Raw genomic sequence first — 15,612 nt, 5'->3', positions numbered from 1 at the left:
GCTTTGTAAAAAGTAGAACTTAAAAAGAGAAAATTAAAAATTAACACAGTAGTGAAAAAGAGTTTCAGCCCTTTTCTTATAGTAGTCTTTACTCAAGGGCTAACTTATAAATCTAGATACATTCTTCAATACGTATTTGCATCTTTCAAATCTACATGAGAGAGTCCAGAAGTTTTAGAATAAGAGGCTATGCCTAACTAGCAACTATGTGAAAGGTCTGACAGCACTCACACCCTGAGTGAGTTCGCTCTTGCTCTCCCCCACCTCAGCCTATCCAGCAATCAGAGACTCTGTGGTGACAGCACCTCTTACATCTTTCCTGCTACCTGCTTTCTTAACCTTTCAATTTTGTCATTTTCTTTTATCTAGTTACTCATCACCCAAAGGGCCCAAGCTATAGTCATAAGACAAAAAAGGGGAAGAAAGACAAACACAACTTTTGTTTTGGAAAGATCAATGAGAAGTACAATACAGCCCCAAATGGAAAAGAATTAGAAGTTAACTGCAACAGAAATCTGGAATTAAAGAATTTAAACACATAGGATCTACCAACTGAAGCTAACTATAGCAAAATAGAAACCTCAATAGATTAGGCAATGCCAAGGCGAAAAATCATTTTACATAAACTCTCAAGTATAACAATTTCAAAATTCAAATTATGCAATGCCATGTTAAGTGTGAAAATTTGTTTGGATGGGTAAAGAAAATGTAGTACATATATGTGACAGAATTTTGTTCAGTCATATCGAATGAAATTAGATCATCTGCAAGAAGATGGGTGGAACTGATGATCAGCATGTTAAACAAGACAGGCCAGACTCAGACAACTAGCCTAAGCTTCTTTCATATGTAAAATCTAGATTTAAATGTATACAAAGCATATATGGTAGAAAGGGACTATTGGGGGGAGGGAGAACAAGAAAGGGTAATGGAAGGGAAAAAGACAAGTATCTTCTGACATGTAATCTAGCTTAAATTCACTTATTTATTTGATATAAAGCAAAAGGAACCATTGAGGAAGGAGGAGAATCAGTAGAGAGGGAGATGATATCATAAACCTTCATGGATACTTACCAAAAAATTTAAAAACTCATTTCAAACCAAATTTGAATATAGCTAAAGGACTTTATGACAGATACGAAACCAAATTTCAGACTAATATTAATCAATTTCTGGTAATTATTATTGAAAACAGGGAAGCCCACTGTGGTGGTGTGAATGCGAATGGCCACCACAGGCTCATATATTTGAATGCTTGGTCCTCGGGACGTGGAACTGTTTGGGAAGCTTAGGAGGTGTGGCTTTGTTGGAGGAGGTGTGTTACTGGGGGTTGGCTTTGGGGCTTCAAAAGCACAAGCCAGGCCCTGTCTCTCTGCTATTTCTCCAGCACCATGTCTGTGTACCTGTGGCATATTTCCTGCCATGATGACGGAAACTCGCCTTCTGAAGTACTTTCTTCTGTACGCTGCCTTGGTCATGGTGTCTCCTCACAGCAACAGAACTTTAACTGCAACACCCACGCTACTCACTGACAGCAACAGAACACTAACTGCAACACCCACGCTACTCACTGACAGCAACAGAACTTTAACTGCAATACCCACGCTACTCACTGACCTAAGACCGCCCCTGTCTATTCTAGTTTTGCATGCAGGGATCCACACAGGTCAGAAAGGGACGCTGGGTGCACTGGGGCTGGAGTTACAGGTGGCTGTGGCTGCCGTGTGGGCACTAGGAACCAATGATCCAGCAGAGCATTAAGTGCTGTGAACCTTGGAGCCATTTCTCCAGTGTCCTGTGTACTCTATTCTTAATATCTGAACCTAATATTTAATAGACTGGTTTAGATAAAGTCTGCTATTAAAGTGAAAAGGTAAATATATGTGTGCCGCATCTATAAAAGCACCTTTTGTACAAATAAGACAGCATTTTTATAGTCTATATAAAGCATTTCAAGCATGACAACAGTCTACTAGTTGAATTCAGGCCCTTAAGAATTAAGTTGACACGACTACAGAATGTATTATTAACACTGGTAATCCAAAAGGAAGAAGATGTTTATTGGGAGGAAAACAAGTCTCTATGAAATGGGGAAAAGCACATGGAAACATAAATAACAACTCTAGCTAGAATGCAGAGTTTATTCAAATGAGTACAGTTTTCTTTACCCCTATATCGTACTATGCTGCAAAAACTATTCACTGAATATGCCACTAAGTCTTTCCAACAGAGATCACTCTAACAGAACTGTGTGGCAAGCATAAGATAAATATATGATGATCTCAAGCACCTACTAGGGAAAATTAATACAAAATGGTTCATTAATAATCTCCAAATACTGATTACATGTTTAAATAATATTTTCATATTGTTGATTAAATAAAATTTACAACTAAAATGTGTTTTGCTTCTTTTTAAACTTTTACTGCAGTTATGAGAAAAAAATTTAAATTTTACATATGGCTCTCATATTCCTTTCAGACCGCACTATTCTATACTCTAATATATATTTAAATAATATTTATTAAAAAAAAAACAAAAACTTATAGCATAAAATCTGTGCTTTTAGAAAAGGTAAGTATTTCAAAGGGTTCGCTGGAAGAAGTATGAATTATAACATCTCTAGACACTGCTGACCTTTCTCTTGTTCCTATACTTGGTATTTTCTTTACTACTAAAAGGGTAAAGTTAATTTAAAAATTCATGAAAATTATGGCTAGGAAATTTGGTGATCTTTAAAAAGGTAAATGATCTTACTACAAAGTCCACTTCACAATAAAATGTTGCATGAGATGTTTGTGCAAATGAAAAAAACTTAGTGTCATCAAAATGCTCTATCAGTCATTCCCATGCTACTTAATATATTATCAACAAAGACTCAAATATTTTAACAATGGAATAATAATTACAGCAAGGAGTTCTCTATAACAATATAAAGATTCTTATTTAATTAATATTAAATTAAGGAGCCTATGACTATTCTCTAATAGAAAAGCAGTCTAATAGTCTAAATTTTCAGGCAAAAATTTTGCACAGCAATTTCACAACTCTAGTAAAAAGATGGTTTTGTATAGATGTAAAAATTCTTCACTAAAAAAATGAAAAAAGAAAGAAAGAAAAAGACTCTTCACTGAAAAAATAGGAAGTTCTTAGCTTAAATCAATGTAACAACTGACAAATATTCAAGGAAATACAGATTTAATTAAAAAGTATGCAATCAGAAATTTAAAAAGCAAGTAAAATAGTAATGGAAAACAAAATCATTTCAGGAAAATGAGTACTTGGAAGACAAAAATACTCACTTAGCAGAAACTTGTTAATACTTTTAATAAATAGCAACTAAAAGTTTTGGTTAAATGAATGTAAACTACACCTTTAAAAATTGTCAAATTGAAACTAAGAAACTCGAATCAGAAAAAGTTAAGGCATCTTACAAAATACAAAAAATAGCAATGAACAACTGTTTTCTCAAGAATCCTAAAATGCGTAATATATGCAGTGCTAGACCTTAACCATACAGCTCACATACACACAACTGTCCAGACCTGCTTTGGCAGCTACTAGAACTTTTTTTTTTCTCTTTATAATGCTAGAATTAAATCCAAGGCATAAACCAGGAAGACTCATGAAGCTGTATGTGCGACTCATCCAGTTTTTGTTTAAAACAAATCAAAAGAAACTATTTCTTAATTCTGACCTCTTGCCATGCATGATAAAGATATACCCTGATATGTGGAAAACGGTTTCATTCGAAGTTCTAGCTCTGACCTCAGTATCGCCTATTAACTTCTGTATATTAAAATGGGATGATAAGTACATCAATATGTACTAGAAATAATTTTATTCCTTCACTACTCAAATATCCAGTGTAAGATTAAGCACACAGTTCAAGTTGATACTCAGTTCACGGCCAAGGTGAACAGAGATCTTAAGACTATAAAAGCCAGTGATTTACAAGTGCCTCATGTACTGGGCAGGGTGGCTCTTGTCCTTGATCCCAGCCCTTGGAGGGCAGACAGAGGCAAGAAGATCTCTGTGAGTTCACAGCCAGCATGACTTAAATAGATAGTTCTAAATAGCCAAGGTGACATAGTGAGACTCCGCAGAGAGAGAGAGAGAGAGAGAGAGAGAGAGAGAGAGAGAGAGAGAGACAGAGAGACGGACAGACAAACAGGCAGACAGGCAAAGAACAAAAAACAGGAAAACTAATACACTGGCTTTGGTCAACTGAGGACCCCCACTACCCAGAAAAAAAGGGTCAAAGAGCCAAAGACTAACAAAAGATGTTTCTGATTAGAGTAATGCCTAATCTCATTCTCTGATCAATAAAACAGATGGATAAAAAAACAGTAGTTTTCACGTGTCTGAGGATCAATGGGACATTAAATAAGCTCACACACTGCAAATAGAGACCTGGAAGCTGGGCATAATGGAACAAAACAGAAATACAAGCCCCTAGTAAGGTAAGAGCCATATAAGACAAGCCACAGCTCACAATGTGCAGCTCTTTCTCACCTGAGGCACTGAAATTTCCACATAGCAAAGGATATCTAAAACAGGTCACATCTGTGTCTTAGACTATAAAGAGAAGCTGGATTTTAAACAACAAAGTCCAATGATATGTGAAGAGTTGTATATGTGTTTTACTCTAAGCACTAAAAATCATCAGGCATTTAGCGCTCTGTTCTACTTAAATGATAAAAAAGACATGATAAAAAAAAAATGTAAGTTTTTTTACGCTACCTTTTTCTGTGCTCCCATTTATTTTAGGTAAGAAGTCATCAACTTGTATCCCTAGGATTAAGACAGGATATCATTGCCTGATCAAAGAAAGTATCACTTTAAAACTGGCTTCAAATATAGCTGTGGTATTTATATTCCTGCTCACAGTGACTTTGCATAGCACACTTACTTGTAAGGAAAGTCCAAGTTACTATCTCTAGTAATTCAGGCATAGGAACCTTCCAAAGAATCTCAGAAGAAAGGATCTGCTGCTGTTCAGACTTATAACCATCTCAGAGAAGGAAGCTCATCACTGGCTCAAAGACTAAACAATGGCGCCCACTAGTGGCAATCATGAATATTTTAAAGTAAACTTCTAAAAGTGTAACCGTTGATAGTTGATATGTAAAATATCAGATGAAGTAAACAATGTGATATGTGAAAAAGGCCAAAAGCTTAATGAAAACACATCTTTAAGTAAGGTGACACCTACCTAAGCTGCTGCATTCTTTAAGAGTTTTCTCCTGCAGATGTTCTAACCGTACTGTAAAAAATAGTCCAAGAAAAAGATATTTCACAGACAAAGAGAACAAAAATCAAGTAAGATCAGTTTTTTTATCGGCCAGCTTACCTTGTAAAGCTGTTAGCCTTTCATTGGTGAAATCATTATCAGCTTGCAAAGCTTCTATTTTTGCCTGGAGCTCCTGTTCTTTTTCTTCCATTTCATCTATTTTACTCTGTAATTCTTTCTTCTCAGCTTGTCCCTTCTGTTGGATTTCCTCTTGTTTTCCCTCTGCTACCTGTTGAACAGGAATCTTCCGTCATTTCATAAAACCTCGTCTTTAAGTAGTGTAAGGCCAGGAGTGACTTCATTCACTTATACTTCTAAAGAATATATTCAGAGTTATAAAACATTTATAAAGCTGATTTTCTAAAGAAAACAAAGACAGAGACAATGTGGAAAGTGATCTGCACTGACATCACTAATACATGGCATTGAGGAGAAAACTTAGAAGCAAACAAGCAAACACAAGAGATAAACACAGAGCTAAACAGTCAAAATTAAGTCCTCCATGCTTTTTATGTGACAAATACAATCTCAAACTTACTATTATTACAACTTGTTTTGTAAGTTCTAAAATGTCACATTAATTTAAAATTATCAACTATTTATTTTTTGCTAAAAAGATGATGGTGCAAACCCTTTTCAAAACCACGTCTCTTGACCAAACCTCCCTGAGAACTGCTGTGAGCTGTGCCCTGCCTTCTCTGATGAGTACCTATCTTAGCAACACTCAACTGAGGCCGGGCTCTTTTATCATGTAATAATTAATTTTTAAGTTACTATCACAAAGTACTGTGTTTTCCTATGGCATTTTTTGTATATGTGTGTGTAGCTACATTGCTTTAATTTGTCCTTATCTGCACTGCCCACCTCAGGACCCCGCCCCTCCAACTGTTCCCCTTGCTACTGGCAGCAGCCCTGATCTGCTTCACACCATGTGCAGTCCACCGCCCTCTCCTCTCTCCAATCCCACAAGCTACTCCTCACCTCTCAGAACCCACTTCTCAGTTCATGATCCACCAACACATATGAAGAACACTAAGATGGATTTTCAACAGTTTCAGTCACAAAATTTTAAAGTACCAACTAGACATTATCCTCCTCTGGCCTGATGCCCTTATTCCAAATGTTCCAGAGGGAATCACAGCTGAAACAGAATCCACAGCACACCTGAAGGCTGAGGAAAACTTCGGCTGAAACAGGTTACCCCAAGCACCCTTTGAGTTTGCTGCAGACCTAACCAGCTGGCCTCTAACTTTGAGATGACCTAGAAATGAGTAGGTTTTAAAAGCATCAGATTATGCTAGATTTTGCTAATTCTTTTTAAACTTTATTATTATAGTATGTACATATGTATATATGATGCATTAGGGAGGTGCATGTGGAGATCAGAGCACAGCTCTGTCAATTCCTTCCAATTTAACATGAGCTGCTGGATGAACTCAGGTTGTCAGGCTTGCATAGCCCATCGAGACATTTCACTCTGGCTACTGAGTCTCTCTTTTTATAATTTATTTATTACTATATTAATTATTGTATGTGTATCTGCCTATCTGTTGTGTCCGCGTGTCTACATGAATGTGTGTCACACATGGCTGGTGCATGTGTGGCATGGCCCTCACATGGAAGTCAGAGGACAACTTTGGGGACTTTCCTTCCTTCCACCATGGGCTCTATAAGAAAACCTAGGTCTTACAGTTTGCATGGCAGTACCCACACCAAGCCATCTCACCAAAACATAATATGTTGATTTCCATCTCCTTCCAAGTGTATATCAGAAGACGCTGCTCTTTTCTGTATCATTCCAACCTTAGTCTATGTGATGCTGAAGTAAACACTACACCTGACTGTCCTGAAGCACTTCCATCCAAAGGAATTATGTCTGGTTTGAAGGGCTTTCAATTTTCAGTAGTAACCAAGGGTAGACTAAGCAGAATACATTTTCTATTTTCACTATCAATTTCAGCTTTTCACTTTTACCACATTTTACAACAACAACTCTTGAGGGATGCATAAACTTTTATGCTGTCAGTATGTTGGAGATTATTAGCTTAACATGCTTTCAGGCAGATTAAACAGCAGCTGTGGTGGTTAAACTCAGAACGTCCCTCAGTTGCTGGTGCTGTTTAAGAGGTTTGGCTTTGCTGGAGGAAGTGCGTAACAGGGGATCCTCAAACCATTCCTAGTGAGCTCTCAGCTTCCAGCTCCAGTTGCCACACCTGGCGGCTGCCACACTTTCTCACCTTGACGGTGACAGACTCCTGCTCTTCTGGAACCACAAGCCCAAATAGACTCCTGCTTCTATAAGGTATCTTGGTCATCGTGCTTATCACAGCAGCAGAAAAGGAACTAGTATACATACCTTTAACTTATCAGACAAATCTTTAATTTCATTAACTGCTCCATTATATTTATTGGCTAATTCTCTTAACTCTTCCTGAGTCCGTTCATTCATTTCCTTCAGGTGGGTACATTCATCTTCAGTGTTACTAAGACTTCGCTGCAATTCAAGTTCACAGGCAATTCATTTAGAGTAAAAAGGCACTTATTTAAAATTTATCAAATTAAATTTGTAAAAAGTGTAGCTCTGTACCATTCTACATCAACATTTGGACTAAACTTATATAAAGGTGCATTAAAAGACAAAATAATTTCAGGAACATATATACTACTAAGAATTTCTTTTTTTAATGTTGAGAAATGAACAAAAGTACTTTTAAAAGGTTTAGCCTTGAAAATATTTTAAAACCACCATTTCCTTTTCTATTTTGTTTCTGAAACAAGATTATGTCACTCAAACTGGCTTCAAATTCAGCACAGTCTACAGGCTATTCTAAAACTGAGAACCTTCCTGCCTTAGATAACAAGTGCTATCATTATAAACATAATCTATCATGCTCACTTCTAAGTCAACAACTCTTAAAGTAGTTTAATCCCATAAAACAAGTCATCTAATATAAAAATAGGAAGATGTTTGAAACTTGTATGTCCAATTACTCAAGCAACAATGGACATAAAGCACACACTACCGGATGAGAACATGATACAAACCATCCACGTCCCTATACGTGCTAAGCTCATGCCCACTTATCAAAACTCTCAGTCACAAGAATGACATTTTGACTGTTCCTAGGACCTGAAGATACTAAAGTTCTAAAGTCTAAGTAAGATACAGTGTCACTTTAGAGCAGTAATTCTCAACCTACGCGTCATGACTCCTTTATGAGTGGAATGACCCTTTCATAGGGCACCTAAGACCATCAGAAAACACTGATATTTACATTACAATTCATAACCATAGCTAATTACAGTTATGAAGTAGAATGAAGTAAAAATGAAAATGGTATGGTTGGGGGCCACCACAGCATGAGGAACTGTATTAAAGGGCTGCAGCATTAGAAAAGTTGAGAGCCACTGCTCTACAGGATGGGTAAAGTGGTAAAGTTCTCAGTCTTATGTGACCATCCTCCACTAAAAGTCATCAAACTTTTATGACAAAAGATCAATTCCCACCAGATATGGTGTTGGCAGCCTTTAATCCCATAACTTGGGAGACAAAAGTAAGTACATCTCTGTGAGCTTAGGGCCAACCTGGTTTATAGAACAAGTTCCAGGTCCAGTGGATCCACGGCCTCAGATTTCTGTAGACACCTTCACTCATGTACACAAACCCACACACATACTATACAGACTCATAATTTTAAAAATAAAATAAATATTTAAAAACTAACAATAAGAGTGAAATACCTCAACTTCTGAAAGTTTTCTAACCACTTCAATTTTCTCCTGAAGAACCCGCCTCAGGGACTCTTTGGCTGTAGTTTCATAGTTGTGTTTATCCTCTTGCAATGCTATAAGCTCCTTCCGTAAACTATCTTCTGTTTGATTCTAGGGTAAAAGATACTTATATTATACCTGTTACTTTTCTTTGAAAATTGCTTATCCTTTGAAAGAAATAGATATATTACCATACTCAAAATTATATGTTAAAGTGTTCCCAAATACAAATATTGGCCAACTGTTAACTAAATCTATATTTCAAAGTTGTGTCAGTAAAATATGCCTTCAGAAATTATACTAATTCCAATAGAAAAAAGGCAAATATAAATTTCTCTCAAATATTAAAATTATTCATATTTTGTTGAAGTCATCATAGTTCCATTTGTGAGCAAAAAAATCACTGCTATTAAAGCACCAAACATTTTAGAATAACAGCTAAGACAAAAGAAATCGGAGCATCATGAGGAAAAAGGAGACCCCAGCCAGAAACAAGAACTGTGTAAGATGCAGGGGCTGGAGAGATGACTCAGAAGTTAAGAGCACTGTCTGTTCTTCCCAAGGCCCTAACTGCAACTCCCACAACCATCTATAATGAAAGCTGGTGCCCTTTTCTGGCATGCAGGCACACATGCAGGCAGAATACTGTATAAATAATAAATAAATCAATAAATAAGTCCTTTTTTAAAAAAAAGTGTGTTAAGATGAGCATGGAGCATCCTGTGTCTAGCCACAGGACACTATCAAAGTCAGTTTTAGCCAAAAAGCCAACCTTAAGAAGTTTACTCAGACAAACCTCTGGATGATTTTATCATCAACAAAGATAACTACCAGTATAAACTGAAACATACCAAATATACTTAAATCTCAGCACTTCATTGTCATTTGCTGGTGCATAAAAAAATGAATCAATTTATTCTGTTTTAATCTAGTAAATAATTTGTAAAAACTGTAGCTCTGGACTATTCTACATCAACAATGTACATCAATTCTGTTTTTTGGGGTTATTTCCTGTAAAAATGTACTTCAGGGTAACAAAATAATTTCATGAGGGAAAAATTCTCTTTCAACAAGTAATCCAATTAAATAAATGAAGGAATGACAGAATTACATTACTATGCTTAAAATCGTTAATGAAATAATGGACCTAGTAAAGAGTCATTAAATAATAATAAAATCCTAAAAGGAAAGCCACCTGGCCATTATGCTTTCTTTTCCTGAAGAGCACCACTACCCATGAAGTGTTATTGCCGGGGGGCATGGTGGAGACACAAGTAAAACAAGTGCCATAGCCTAAACCAGACCAAATATCTACTATTTTCTGCATACAGAAAGAACTAGAAAAATGTCTCAAAAGCAGTACAGACTGAGTCATATTCCAGAAGGAAGTCACCTCTTCAACAAATATCAACTGCAATTGAAGAAAGGAGCCAGAACTGAATACAAGTGTGTGCTGCACAACTCTTCCTATTTACAGAAATGCTTTAATTTCTTTCATGACAGAGATGTAAAAGAATTGTGGAACTATATAAATGTTTAGCATACATTCAAATAACAAAGAAATGGAACACCTGAGTTCTTCCTGTGTACCTGAGGTTAATACCTACTTTGGAGCATGCCTGTAACTGGTTTCCCATAACTTCTAACCGTGACAAGAGTCTATCTTCATCTATTAAAGCCTGTTGAAAAAATTAGATATAAATAAAAACCCAGAGTAACAACAACAATTAAAAATTGTATAAAACAGATTTTACTACCAGCAAAAGAAAGAAAATTAGAAAATCAAGATCTGATACAAAATGCTGTTTCAACATTTGTTCTTTAGTTAAGAATAACTTTACTTCTGTTTGCCAGAAAATCTTAGTTTTAATTCATTCAACACATTAAACAAAAAACTATTAAACTGTTTAAATGCTTCTGAAATATAAAGTAAATGACATACCTGCCAACTAGTATCTGAAGCCTCTTGGGTAATGGCTAGTAGCCGCTGAAGTGTGGCTAACTTCTGTTCCAACATCTGTTCCCGATGTAAGGCCTCCTAACATGAATCAGAAAAGAAATTCCAATGAACTCCGCAGCATGGTTCCTCTGAAGAATAACAGTACAGATGGAATATATTCTCATATCACCCCATGGCTGTATCTCATTATTTTAGTCCATCTACTGGACTGCAAGTACAGATATAATAGGTAGTCTGTTAACTTTTCTCCACCTGGAAAACAGGTCACTCATTTCTGGTTTCTTTTTGTTGCTAATTTACTAAAACACTAAGTTTAAAAAAAAAAGATTAGAAAACAAATGTTTCTGTTTCTGCTTATATTTCATAAATACACGTGTGTTCATGAAGTATTTATATATCTCAAAACAAATGTATTTCAAACTAAGACAAAAGATTTTGGTTAGTATCAAAGATACTTTACAACAGCTATACAACATGGCATCTAAAATAGTAATCACTTTTAGGTTTTCCCTTTCACAATGTTATTTAACTTTATACACATATAAAAGAAAGATTACTCATAGCTTATGGCATTTTCAAGTGCTTTGATTCTCTCCCTGATTATGTCACTGAGCAGTAGTTAATATTAGTTAATATGTGAATATGGTGAAAGACATTGAAGAGCAAGAGTATTCTAGTCAACATTTGATAGCTATTAACAACATCCCCTTCACAGGCTGTAAAGGTAAAATGCTCACGTCATTCAGCTGTGGCTTTGGCACACCTTCATCCTCTGTCACTCCTGCCAGTACCCAAAGGACACTCACTAGCATTCTATCTTTGAGCCACCATTGCTTTAAATATAGCACTTAAGATTTAAAACATCAATTTATTGCTCTCCACATCCTTGATAAACAATGACTAGGGGAAATCTGGCCTAATGTAGACTTAAAAGTACTTTGTTTTAATGCAGACTGAGGAATCTAATATAAACACCATTACCTGAGAATCCACATTAAAATGCTATTTGTTTTTATTTTTAAGCGCTGGAAACATTCCTAATATCCAGGAAGTAACGGATACAAAATGTTTTAATGATAAACAAAGCTACCAGCCAACCATAGTTTTAGAATCTACCTCCACTAGATGGTGTCATTACATTGTTTTAAAATTTCCATTCCATTAGTTTCTTAATTCTAAACCAAACTCCCAAAAATATAGTACTTCTGGAAATGATCTTTTAGACCTACAGTATAAAATGCATATATCTCAACCTTTATTCAGAGGGTTCACAATTTACATTAGAGCAGAAAAATCAAGATCAAAACTTCAATCCCTAAGCTTCTAAACTAAGGTTTTCTTTAACTGATCCTCATTGTAATCCCCACCACCACCCAATGCCATAATCCCGCCCAAATAAATGAAGACAAAATAACACTTCTCTACTTTTAGAGTTGAATGCCTCTTTAAATAAAGAATTGAGTGCACTGCAGGCCGTTCCAAGTGGCCACTCTGTGCTAGGATCCTGAGACAGTTCAAATGGGACTCTGGAGTCAAACTACTCCAAACTCAGACTAAGGGCAAAGCACATTGCATGTGTGATATTATGTAAATTCTTAAATCTCCCTGCCCTTTAGCTGCTCCACGTGGAAAAACAAAAATGAGACAGCTACATTTTTTACATAACAGTAAAGACTGTTACCTAGACAAAATGAATCAGAAGAGATAAAGTGCTAGAGTGAAGCATATAATAAATGCTATACAATTATGTACTATATCACATAGCCAAAACCTGGACAAGTTTAATTTTATTTAAAAATCATCTGTGAAAAAAGAATTTTGGAATCTCCTTATACTGGAAGAAAAAAATTCTCTTGCACAGACCAAACAACCTGACTCCCTTTTTTTCACAAGATCTATTTTTAATCCTTCATTCTTCCTTAAAAAGATAATTCCTGTGTACATGTTTCCAGCCAGTATTTTTTATTCTGTATTTTCAAACTAGCAAAATAAAATCTAAGTTACTTTTAAAGGCTAAGAATTCTCAAGAATACCTGTAGATACTGAGAAAGTTGGAATAGTTCCTGAGAGTACATACTTGGAGTGTTAGCAGCAACCTAGAAATAAACAACACAAGGTCAATAATCACAGAAAACAGTATATGTAAAAGGCCATTAAGAGCCAACAGGATTGCTCAGCAAGGGCCTGCTATCACGCCTGCTAACTTCAGTTTGATCCCTGTGCTAGATGGTTTTATGTCTACATGCCATAAGGTAAGTCATATGAGAGAAGAGAACCTCAATGAAGAAAATGCCTCCGTAAGATCAGGTTATAGGCAGGCCTATAGGGCACTTTCTTAATTAGTGATTGATAGGGGAGAGCCCAGCCCACTGTGGGTGGTGCCATCCCTGGGCTGGTGGTCCTGGATTGTATAAGTAAGAGGGCTGGGCAAGCCATGGGTAGTGAGCAGCATCCCTCTGTATCTGCTCCTACTGCAGGTTCCTACCCTGTTTGAGTTCCTGTCCTGATCTCCTGTGATGATTAACAGTGATGTGAAAGTGTTAGCCAAATAAACAAACCCTCTCTCCCCAAGTTGCTTTTGGTCTTGAGGTTTTATCACAGAAACAGTAACTCTAACTAGAATAATCCCCCATATCCACGTGGTGAAAGGAGGGAACCAACTTCTGCAAGTTGCTCTCTTAACTCCACTTGCAGAGCGAGCATGCACACAAAATGAAAATGCCCTTTAAGAATTAAAGACAAGCCAATTCTATGAAACATCTATTTTCCTAATATGCAGATAAAATTTCTTAACCAACCTCATCTCTTAGTTCCCAAATTGCTGTATAGATTAGTTCTCAAAGGATTTCTGCTGTGTGGCCAGAATGTATAGATGGTATTACACTGACCACATCAGATTTATAAGCAAGATGATGAAGCAAGCCCTTGTGAAACATTACAAGTCAAACCACAAACTTACAACACTAAGGTACTGAGCCTTTTCATAACTTAGAAATAAAAACCAACAGTCATGTTTTTCCTTTATAATTCATCACTAATTACTTCATTAATGGATCATCATGTCACAATTCATCTAGAAATAACAATCCTCAAAATATTAAATGGAAGCATGAATCAGGTTAGAGGATAACATGAAATCTCATACTCTTTACTAAAAAACAAAAGTTAAAATAAAAGATTCTAACATTTTATCCAATACCCAGAGACAATGAAAAACCGTTATTATTGTATGTAAATATTAACAAGAAGATAAAAAATAATAATATCCAGAAACTACAAATCAGCCAAACTGCTTAGAACCCAAATGTACCAGAATTAGCCTCAGTAAAGGTTTTTCGGGACTACTGACTACAGAATCATGTCATTACATTGAAGGACAATGTCAAATGTAAATGTAATGTCAAATAGTAAAAGATTTGTATGGTTTTGCTCTTTGATCAAACTCTCTTATTTAGCAATGGCACCAGTAGTTTGAATGCACCATTAATCCTAAACAAAACTCTAGCAATCAATTACTACATCTAATCGGTGGTGCCAAAACCGGTCAATGGCATTAAAAGAACAATTTCTGTAAGGTCTTGTTTCAGAGCGGCTTTGCTATTTGGGTAAATAGCTTACAACTTACAACTTCCTGGGAAAAAGCTTTGGGAAATTCCTAGACAGAACTTCAGAATAAAAAGTAATAGTTAATACGACTTACCTCTGCCTAGGCACAAAACCAGATACATTTAGTCTACTCAGTCAGTGGTTTGCTTGGGCTACAAAAACTTTTTCTGAAAAAAAGATTCAGTCCAAATTTTCCAGGCAGTGAAGGCTATATTAACTACACAGCTATATTTACTTAATTACAATATAAACACTTCAATGAAGTAATATTTCAAAGTTTGGAAAACAGTCATTCACAACTTACTTTGTCAACAGGACTCGGCAATGGAGCATGGATGACACTGAAAAGTAAAATTTAGAATTTTATCTAACTTCCTGAAAACAGAGGAAATGGTACTAGAGCACCAGAGTATTTAGTCAGTCATAAAAGTAATGCATCTTCTCTCATATGATTAAAAGACTTCATAACTATATAACGTTCTTAGGAAAATAAACTAATACATATATAACTACTTACCCATTATTTCTCTTAAAACAGATTTCAACTTCAAAATATATTATGTGTCTTTTGAGAACCCACTACTTACTGAGTGCTGTATTTTAGCGTTTCAACACACTGAAGTTGATACCTTTTACATCATGCATTTTTAATGTGTAACATATAAATTATCAAAAAAATTAAATACTCCTATGTAGAAATCTTTAATAAGTAAAGTTCAGTGAGAAAGAAAGGTTATAATCTGAAAAGTTGCTCTAGTGAAGAGCAACTTTAGCTGTAAAGACAGTGACAACTGTTCCTCACCTAGACACCTTGGGACTAAAGGAAAGTTTTCATGTGGGTAGGAAACTGAACTCAGGAGAGCAAGCACAGCAGTAGAGGGCACTAACTGACACTAATTCCCTTTTGGACCTGATAAAGAACTTTTAACAGAGAAGCAGCAGCAATTAAGCATACAGGCTCAGAAAGTATACCAACTAGACC

At 35.9% G+C, this 15,612-nt stretch overlaps 1 protein-coding gene across 23 annotated transcripts in view; it reads right to left on the bottom strand.

Moving 5' to 3' along the window:
* The window catches only part of SLMAP (sarcolemma associated protein), a 115,147-nt gene that overhangs the window by 39,344 nt on the left and 60,191 nt on the right, over window positions 1-15,612 (bottom strand). For 7 of the 23 annotated variants that reach the window (XM_084793940.1, XM_084793929.1, XM_084793935.1 and 4 more), the window contains exons 5-13: window positions 14,935-14,971; window positions 13,058-13,120; window positions 11,007-11,102; window positions 10,672-10,743; window positions 9,035-9,175; window positions 7,650-7,787; window positions 5,354-5,522; window positions 5,216-5,266; window positions 4,744-4,794 (exon numbers count right to left, since the gene is read on the bottom strand). In XM_084793940.1, the coding sequence (XP_084650066.1) occupies window positions 4,744-4,794; window positions 5,216-5,266; window positions 5,354-5,522; window positions 7,650-7,787; window positions 9,035-9,175; window positions 10,672-10,743; window positions 11,007-11,102; window positions 13,058-13,120; window positions 14,935-14,971 (818 nt within the window). The remainder of the gene's footprint in view (window positions 1-4,743; window positions 4,795-5,215; window positions 5,267-5,353; window positions 5,523-7,649; window positions 7,788-9,034; window positions 9,176-10,671; window positions 10,744-11,006; window positions 11,103-13,057; window positions 13,121-14,934; window positions 14,972-15,612) is intronic. The other 16 variants (XM_084793948.1, XM_084793946.1, XM_084793939.1 and 13 more) reach the window with 3 other exon arrangements.

The sequence above is a fragment of the Acomys minous genome (genome assembly GCF_964271855.1).
Source record: "Acomys minous genome assembly, chromosome: 9".
NCBI classification, from domain to species: domain Eukaryota; kingdom Metazoa; phylum Chordata; class Mammalia; order Rodentia; family Muridae; genus Acomys; species Acomys minous.
This window is presented reverse-complemented; position numbering and strand designations above follow the sequence as displayed.